The sequence below is a fragment of the Aquarana catesbeiana genome, linkage group LG12, assembly GCF_042186555.1.
Source record: "Aquarana catesbeiana isolate 2022-GZ linkage group LG12, ASM4218655v1, whole genome shotgun sequence".
Lineage (NCBI taxonomy): Eukaryota > Metazoa > Chordata > Amphibia > Anura > Ranidae > Aquarana > Aquarana catesbeiana.
The window spans coordinates 243,190,145-243,199,860 of NC_133335.1; the positions used below are offsets into that span (position 1 = coordinate 243,190,145).

Below are 9,716 nucleotides of genomic sequence, written 5' to 3' on the forward strand. Positions count from 1 at the left end.
TCATGTTGGAACAGGAAGGGGCCGTCCCCAAACTGTTCTCACAAAGTTGGGAGCATGTAATTGTCCAAAATGTCTTGGAATGCTGACGCCTTAAGAATTCCCTTCCCTGAAACTAAAGGGCCAAGCCCAACCCCCGAAAAATACCCCCCACCATAATCCCCCCTCCCCCCCACCATAATCCCCCCCCCCCAACACCATAAACCCCCCTCCACCAAATGATTTGGACCAGTGCACAAAGCAAGGTCCATAATGACATGGATGAGGGAGTATGGGGTGGAGGAACTTGTCTGGCCTGCACAGAGTCCTGACCTCAACCCCATAGAACACCTTTGGGATGAATTAGAGCGGAGACTGTGAGCCAGGCCTTCTCGTCCAACATCATTGCCTGACCTCACAAATGCTCTTCTGGAAGAATGGTCAAACCTTCCCATAGACACCCTCCTAAACCTTGTGGACGGCCTTCCCAGAAGAGATGAAGCTGTTATAGCTGCAAAGGGCGGAGCCAACTCAATGTTGAACCCTACGGACTAAGACTGGGATGCCATTAAAGTTCATGTGTGTGTAAAGGCAGGTGTCCCAATACTTTTGGTAATATCGTGTATATTGCCATAGCAGGTCAAAAAACATAAAATATATCATAAGTTTTATAAAATCTGGATATGTTCAGAGTCAACCCTATACATAGCCTAAAAAACTGTTGAAATGCATATCCCCCCCCCCCTTGTGGTGGGTTGTTTTAAGCCAGTTCTTGTGGCAGGCTTGCTGTACAATGTTGCCAGTGGTTAAAGGGGTTCGAAATTCAAGATTCCAAGTCTTCAGCTTTACGTACCTTTAATCTACAGGCTGTGTCAGTAAACACTTATGAGGGGCCCCTAGTATTCTGTGGTTACAGACCCGACCTGCTGGAGGTTGCACAACCATCGTTCTCTTCCAAAAAACATGGTCAAGGACCCCATTGTGGCTTAAGCATAGTTTGGCCCAAAGTCAAGTGTTCCATGAGGAGTACTCCTGAAACCGTCGAGAAGTATTTCCTGCTGTAATTGTCGATTTCTTCTCTGTCCAGGGAGGATGGCGGAGATCCAGCTTATCCCCGAAGAGGAAGTGAGCAGAAAATCTCAACTTTGTGGAGACCAAAGAGAACATCTCCCTTAAATAGTCGGCAACCCCGACTAAGAGGGGGCTCCATCCTGCTATAGTCACATTCAACTGGACTTGGAGTCAAAGAAAATTCTTGGATAAGCAGCGAAATGTCTTAGACATGGTTGAACTGGTCCAGTTGGTCTAGGTCAGTAAGAATATACATGATCTGTTCTTTGTAACCTTCCCGAAGAATTTGTAATCCCTCTTAGCCAACCTTGTTCTACAAACAGGCCGGTGACCTCCCCTTTTCTCTACATTTTTAACCAACAGAGTTTGGCCGCCAACCCGTCCCCCAACCTATGATTGGACACTTCCTTTTTTAACTCAACCCCGCCCCAACCACACACACACTTGCAGCACTTTTTCCCTCTTCCCCACTTCCTCTCCTGCTTCTTCACTTCTCTATCTATTCTCTGATCCTTTCTAACACCCCCCCCCCTTCCCTTGTACATTACACTCCAGGTTCTTTATCACAACGGCTCTCCCCCCTGCCTAGTTTGCTCTTGATGACCCATCTGGGTACCCTCATCAGGAAATGCACCTTTTCATTAGTTCTTCCCCTCTAAACTCACCCTTTCGTCTTCCCCTGCTCCCTGCTCTACTTTCATATAAATTATTTTTGATATTCTAAAACGGGGGTCTCCAGACTTTCTAAACAAAGGCCCAGTTTACTGTCCTTCAGACTTTATGGGGGCCGAATTGTAGCCATTAGAAGTAGAAAATGTCCCGATATCAGTGGTAGTAAACAATGCCCCATCTTTGGTGTCATTGAGAGCAACTGTGCCCCCCATCATTGATGTCATTGCGAGGAACTGTGCCCCCCCCCCATCATTGGTGTCATTGAGAGGAACTGTGCCCCCCATCATTGGTGTCATTGCGAGGAACTGTGCCCCCCCCCCATCATTGGTGTCATTGAGAGGAACTGTGCCCCCCATCATTGATGTCATTGCGAGGAACTGTGCCCCCCCCCCCATTATTGGTGTCATTGGGAGGAACTGTGCCCCCATCATTGGTGTCATTGAGAGGAACTGTGCCCCCCATCATTGGTGTCATTGGGAGGAACTGTGCCCCCCATCATTGGTGTCATTGCGAGGAACTGTGCCCCCCATCATTGGTGTCATTGGTAGGAATTTGGCCTCTTCCTTTGTGTCATTGGGAGGAATTTCGCCTCTTCGCTGGTGTCAGTGGGGGAAATATGCTTCATTGTTGGTGTCAGAGGAGGAAATATTACCCCAAGGGCCTGATAAATCCAAGCAACGGGCTGCATCCAACCCCAGGGTCTCAGTTTGAAGACCACTGCTCTATAACAATCACCCCCCCAACAAGTCTGCCCTCACACTCTTGGTGCCTTTTCACCACAGCACTCCCTCCTGCCTAGTTTTGTTCTTGATGACCCATCTAGTTACCCTGATCATGAAAGGCACCCTTTTATTACTTCTTACCCTTTGAACCCCCCATTCTCCCTCATCTACTTCCCCACTAACCCCTTCTTCTGTATATATTGTCTGTGATCCTCTGTAACAATCCCCCTAATCTAACCCCACACCCCAGGTTCCTTTTCACCATGGCGCTCCCTCCTGCCTAGTTTGTTCTTGATGCCCCATCCAGGTACCCTGATCAGGAAGTGCGTCTTTTTCTTCCAATTCTTACCCTCCAAGTTCTTCTCAGCCCCCTTCCCTTCCTCTTTCCCACTTCCCTCTTTTCCTTCCATATACTCTCTGGGATCCTCTATATCTACCCTCATACCCTCATACCCAGGTTCCTTTTCACGACATATCATCTTCCTGCCTAGTTTGCTCTTAATAACCCATCTGGGCCCCCTGATTGAGAAGGTGGGCCTCAGAGCATGTGTGACTTTTATACCAAGTATTCTCTATTGTGTGCCTTACTGTAGACACTGTACATCCCATTCTTGCCCGATGTCATGCCTAACAAATTTTATGAGTGCCCAACATAGTATCATTTACCACATTGCCCAGTTGGGCACCACTTGTATCTTGAAAATTAAAAAAAACCCAACATGTATTAGAAGGGTGGGACCTGGAGGGACTGGAATTCAAGCTAAGAGGTGTTCATGGAACAGGAGAATCAGTTATAAGGCAGAAACGGACCATGTTTGCGAATTTAGATCTGCTAAACATCACACCGAAATTTCAGAGGCTCGGGACATCTAAAATAATGACATTTGGTCCAAATCTAGTGTCCCCTGACTCGTGGGTCCGGGTTACATTTAAGACCCTCTGCCTCACTCACAAACGTACACAAAGAAAAGCCCCGAAATGCCTCTATGACAAAATAAAGCACTACACCCCAGGTCGCCCCCTCAACTAACCAGAACCTCCTCCACATCCCCAAGACCCGTTATAAATTAAAAGGCGAACAAAGGTTCGCAGTCCAAGGACCTCGGCTATGGAGCGCTCTACCCGCGGACATCCGCTCGAACATCTGGCCTTCAGGAAGAAGCTCAAGACCCATCTCTTCTGAAGACCCAGACGGACACTGGCGGCAAAAGCGCCTTGAGGCGATTTAGTTCGCATTTGTAAAGGGAATTGTATGGGATCCAATCGTTTCCCAGGACTTTCCCCCAATTTGTAATCCTTTTATACTTTGAAATATTGACAAAAATATAGAGGAAATAAAATCAGCATAAAAGAACAAAAGTAATAGACAACTCTAAAAAGGTGGAGTGAGGGGCTCTCTGTCTCATCCAATGAGATTACCGACCGAAAATGTGCTGAGTGTGGGAAACGATCACCCCGCATTATCACAAATTTAAAAAAAAACACATATACATTTGTTAAGTCCTCTTCTCTCTGTCTCTCTCTTTCTCTTACAAGTCAAACAATCACTATATATTAACATCATTATTATTACCATTTTGACATCTGTCAGATATAAATACCCGGAGCCCTCATGACTTAGTGCTGTTCATCCAGTGATAATTTATGACGAAAATTTGTAAATCCGGCTTTAGCAAATTGGTTCAGAGGAGTCCAAAATATCCTTTGCTGGAGATATTTCAGAGATTTGCATTATTTGTATTATTATTATTATTATTTTTATAATTTTTCTTGGTATTTAATATTTTTAGTATGATTCGTTTTTATTTAATAATATGATTCAATATGAAATGATTCGTTTTTATTTAATAAGTATGTATGTCTGTATGTGTGTTCATCTCCCACAGTTATTACCTTTTTTTTTTGTTTCACTTGACCCTCCCTTCTAGATTGTAAGCTCTAACGAGCAGGGCCCTCTGATTCCTCCTGTATTATTACTATTATTATTATTATTTCAGGTACTTATATAGTGCCGTCAATTTACGCAGCGCTTTACATATACATTATATATTTACATCATTTTGAATTGCATTGTAACTGTACTATCTGCCCTCATTGTGTAAAGTGCTGCACAAACTGTTGGCTCTATATAAATCCTGTATAATTTATACATATATATATATATATATATATCTATATATATAAAAATAATATATTTTATTTAATTATAATATTTTATTGTTATCATTATTATTATTTTATTTAATTGGTATTGATTTATAGTTTATTTATTATGTATAATACTAATTTATTAAATTTTTATTATAGTTTTTTATTCTTATAACTTGGATTATTTTTCCAATGCAAACCAAGTTCTAACACAAGCTGCCCCGAAACTGCTGCTGGTCGCATTCAGAAGTGCGGTGGGGCTAATTTTACTATAGGAATGAAGACAGTTTACTTGGTTTAGTACATAATTCAAAAGGTACGGTATATTGATTCTGAACACCCAATCAATGTGAGAAAAGATATTTTTAAAAATAGATTTTTACCTGCATGCGATTGGGTGACTGAAGTGAACACGGCTTTGTCTTATTTACTAAGCTAACTGAATGTTTACTTTGAAGGGTCGCTGTTTCCTTTTTTCTTTTAGTGCAACTTTTCTCAAACCCCTTTTTACCCTGGAGGAAACCTTTAAAATAAATATGGGGTCTCAGGGAACCCCCGATCATGACGATTACAAAAAATAATTATCATCCATCATCAAAATACAATGATGGTTATAATAATTTATTATTATTATTATTATTATTATTATTACACTTTTCTTTTTCAACATATTACATTTTATTATATATTTTTTCAGAAAGCACATAGTCTGGGATGACAGAATTCCGTATATCGGAACATTTACACATTTCATAGGAAAATAACACAATCAATACGCTTCTAAAAGTTTTAAATAAGAGTAAAGAATTCAACATACTCAGAATATTTGGCAATTATGTTACAATGTTCTCCTGCTCTATACAATCGATGATTATCCTGGAAATAAATAATAATATCTATAAAAGAAATACAGAATGTTAAAATTGTATTGTCCTCATATATGAGTGGAGAAACGCCCCTCTACACCGGTGATCAATGTATACAAGGGGACATTAGAGTGTAAGCTCCTCTGTATAGAAACTGATGTGACTGTGGGGGGAGGGGACATTAGAGTGTAAGCTCCTCTGGTACAAAGACTGATGTGACTGTGGGGGGCAGGGGGACATTAGAGTGTAAGCTCCTCTGTATAGAGACTGATGTGACTGTGGGGGAGGGGACATTAGAGTGTAAGCTCCTCTGTACAGAGACTGATGTGACTGTGGGGGGAGGGGGCATTAGAGTGTAAGCTCCTCTGTATAGAGACTGATGTGACTGTGGGGGAGGGGACATTAGAGTGTAAGCTCCTCTGTACAGAGACTGATGTGACTGTGGGGGAGGGGACATTAGAGTGTAAGCTCCTCTGGTACAGAGACTGATGTGACTGTGGGGGGAGGGGACATTAGAGTGTAAGCTCCTCTGTATAGAGACTGATGTGACTGTGGGGGAGGGGACATTAGAGTGTAAGCTCCTCTGTATAGAGACTGATGTGACTGTGGGGGGAGGGGACATTAGAGTGTAAGCTCCTCTGTACAGAGACTGATGTGACTGTGGGGGAGGGGACATTAGAGTGTAAGCTCCTCTGTACAGAGACTGATGTGACTGTGGGGGAGGGGACATTAGAGTGTAAGCTCCTCTGTATAGAGACTGATGTGACTGTGGGGGGAGGGGACATTAGAGTGTAAGCTCCTCTGTACAGAGACTGATGTGACTGTGGGGGAGGGGACATTAGAGTGTAAGCTCCTCTGTATAGAGACTGATGTGACTGTGGGGGAGGGGACATTAGAGTGTAAGCTCCTCTGTACAGAGACTGATGTGACTGTGGGGGAGGGGACATTAGAGTGTAAGCTCCTCTGTATAGAGACTGATGTGACTGTGGGGGAGGGGACATTAGAGTGTAAGCTCCTCTGTACAGAGACTGATGTGACTGTGGGGGGAGGGGGGGACATTAGAGTGTAAGCTCCTCTGTATAGAGACTGATGTGACTGTGGGGGAGGGGACATTAGAGTGTAAGCTCCTCTGTACAGAGACTGATGTGACTGTGGGGGGAGGGGGGGACATTAGAGTGTAAGCTCCTCTGTATAGAGACTGATGTGACTGTGGGGGAGGGGACATTAGAGTGTAAGCTCCTCTGTATAGAGACTGATGTGACTGTGGGGGGAGGGGACATTAGAGTGTAAGCTCCTCTGTATAGAGACTGATGTGACTGTGGGGGAGGGGACATTAGAGTGTAAGCTCCTCTGTACAGAGACTGATGTGACTGTGGGGGGAGGGGACATTAGAGTGTAAGCTCCTCTGTACAGAGACTGATGTGATTGGCTCAGTGATCTCTGTACAGCGCTGCGGTATATGTCAGAGCTATATAAACGTATAATAATAATAGTGTGTGCCTGTGGTGGGACATTAGAGTGTAAGCTCTTCTGGTGCAGAAGTTGGAGTGAATGGCTTGGTGTTCTCTGTACAACACTGCAGTATATGTCAGAGCTATATATAAATGTATAATAATAGTGTAAGGGGGGGGGGCATTTGAGTGTAAGCTCTTTTAGTGCTAATACTGAGGTGACTGGTTCTTCTCTGTACAGCACCATTGTATTTGTCAGAGCTATATAAATGTATTATAATAATAATAATAGTGTGGGACATTAGAGTGTAAGCTCCTCTGATGCAGAAATTGGTGTGAATGGCTTGATGTTCTCTATACAACGCTACAGTATATGTCAGAGCTAATAGTGTGTGACTGTGTGGGGCGCATTAGAGTGTAAGCTCCTTTGGTGCAAATACAACGCTCTCCTGCTCTATACAAACGATGATCATCATAAAAATGAATAATAATATCTATAAAAGAAATACAGAATTTGAAAATTGTATTGTCCTCATATATGAGTGGAGAAACGCCCCTCTACACCGGTGATCAATATATACAAGGGGACATTAGAGTGTAAGCTCCTCTGTACAGAGACTGATGTGACTGTGGGGGGAGGGGACATTAGAGTGTAAGCTCCTCTGTACAGAGACTGATGTGACAGTGGGGGAGGGGACATTAGAGCGTAAGCTCCTCTGTACAGAGACTGATGTGACTGTGGGGGGAGGGGACATTAGAGTGTAAGCTCCTCTGTACAGAGACTGATGTGACAGTGGGGGAGGGGACATTAGAGCGTAAGCTCCTCTGTATAGAGACTGATGTGACAGTGGGGGAGGGGACATTAGAGCGTAAGCTCCTCTGTACAGAGACTGATGTGACTGTGGGGGAGGGGACATTAGAGTGTAAGCTCCTCTGTATAGAGACTGATGTGACTGTGGGGGGGAGGGGACATTAGAGTGTAAGCTCCTCTGTACAGAGACTGATGTGACTGGCTCAGTGATCTCTGTACAGCGCTGCGGTATATGTCAGAGCTATAGAAATGTATAATAATAATAGTGTGTGAGTGTGGGGGAGGGGACATTAGAGTGTAAGCTCCTCCAGAAGTTGGTGTGACTGGCTCTGTACAGCACTGTGGTATATGTCGGAGCTATGTAAATGTATAATAATAATAGTGTGCGACTGTAGTGTGACATTAGAGTGTAAGCTCCTCTGGTGCAGAAGTTGGTTTGAATGGCTCAGTGTTCTCTGTACAACACTACAGTATATGTCAGAGCTAATAGTGTGTGACTGTGTGTGGGGCATTAGAGTGTAAGCTCCTTTGGTGTGAATACTGATGTGACTGGCTCAGTGATCTCTGTACAGCGCTGCGGTATATGTCGGAGCTATATAAATGTATAATAATAATAGTGTGTGAGTGTGGGGGAGGGGACATTAGAGTGTAAGCTCCTCTGGTGCAGAAATTGGTGTGAATGACTCAGTGTTCTCTCTGTACAGCGCTGTGGTATATGTCAGAGCTATATAAATGTATAATAATAATAGTGTGTGACTGTAGTGTGACATTAGAGTGTAAGCTCCTCTGGTGCAGAAGTTGGTGTGAATGGCTCAGTGTTCTCTCTGTACAGCGCTGCGGTATATGTCGGAGCTATAGAACATAACGGTAGTGCGATCGTCCTCAGGCGCACACACTGATGGTCACCTTTGTTCTCTACACCTCCACCTGTCATGTCAGAGACACAAATGATGTGAATCAATATTAATGTCATGATGGCGGAGACATTAGAGTGCAAGCTCCTTTTGCAGACAGAAGGGTGGAAGTGAATAGGTTTGGAGCGTCAGAAATAGAAGCTACTCACATCGTCGGTGGGGCAGCTCCCATCGTAGCGCAGCAGCATAAGTTTGGTGACGAGCGACCAGTGGAGCGCGCTGGTTGGGGGATCTCCTCCCTGCTCGCTGTAGATGCGACTCACGCTGTCGCAGCCGTACTGCCCGTCCTCTCCCGGCGAGGCTCTTGCCAGCATAATGGGCTGCTAATGCTTTTTAACCCCTTCCTGGCCCCTGACTGCGCTGTATGCAAATCCAGGTCTTCCCAGCTGTCACATTAGGAGAGGGCCATTTCCGCTCAGTGCAGCTCCGGGAAAAGGGGGGGGGGGGATAATCCGCACGGATCGAGCAGAGTGGAAAGTTTTGGTTGGAGAGTTTGGACCGGCCAGCCGGCAGTTCAGGCGAGAATCCAGCACTTCTGGAAGATGTATTTTTAGGAAGGAAAGAGGGGGGGGGGGGGGAGGAGAGATGACAAACCTTCAGGAGGAGCCAAGCTTTGTTTTTCAATCACTCATTAGAGCAGGTGAACAAATATGAAGCAGCAATGGCATAAAAAGTCCTCAGACAAATTAAAAGGCAACATTGCTAAATTGATAAAGAAAAAAAAATAAGGTCAACAAATTAAAAGGCAATGGCACTAAATAAAAAAAAAAAAAAAAAAAGTCGTCCGACAAATTAAAAGGCAATGTCGCTAAATTGATGAAGAAAAAAAAAAAGTCAACAAATTAAAAGGCAATGGCACAAAAAAAACAAAAAAAAAAAAAAGGTGTCCAACAAATTAAAAGGCAACGTCGCTAAATTGAAAAAAAAAAAAGCGTCAGACGAATTAAAAAGCTACTGTACAAAATAAAAAAAAAATAAAAATAAAAAGGCGTTCAGACAAATTAAAAGGCAACAGTGCAAAATTTACAAAACAAAAAGACGTCTGACAAACTAAAAGGCAACAGTGCTAAATTGATAAAGAAAAA

General features: G+C 43.7%; 1 protein-coding gene across 1 annotated transcript in view; it reads right to left on the minus strand.

The window, feature by feature from the left end:
* The window catches only part of PIRT (phosphoinositide interacting regulator of transient receptor potential channels), a 30,667-nt gene extending 21,483 nt beyond the window's left edge, over positions 1–9,184 (minus strand). Inside the window, exon 1 of the mRNA XM_073608043.1 lies at positions 8,781–9,184. Within this exon, the coding sequence (XP_073464144.1) occupies positions 8,781–8,945 (165 nt within the window). The 5' untranslated portion in view covers positions 8,946–9,184. The remainder of the gene's footprint in view (positions 1–8,780) is intronic.
* Between the last annotated feature and the right edge of the window lie 532 nt (positions 9,185–9,716).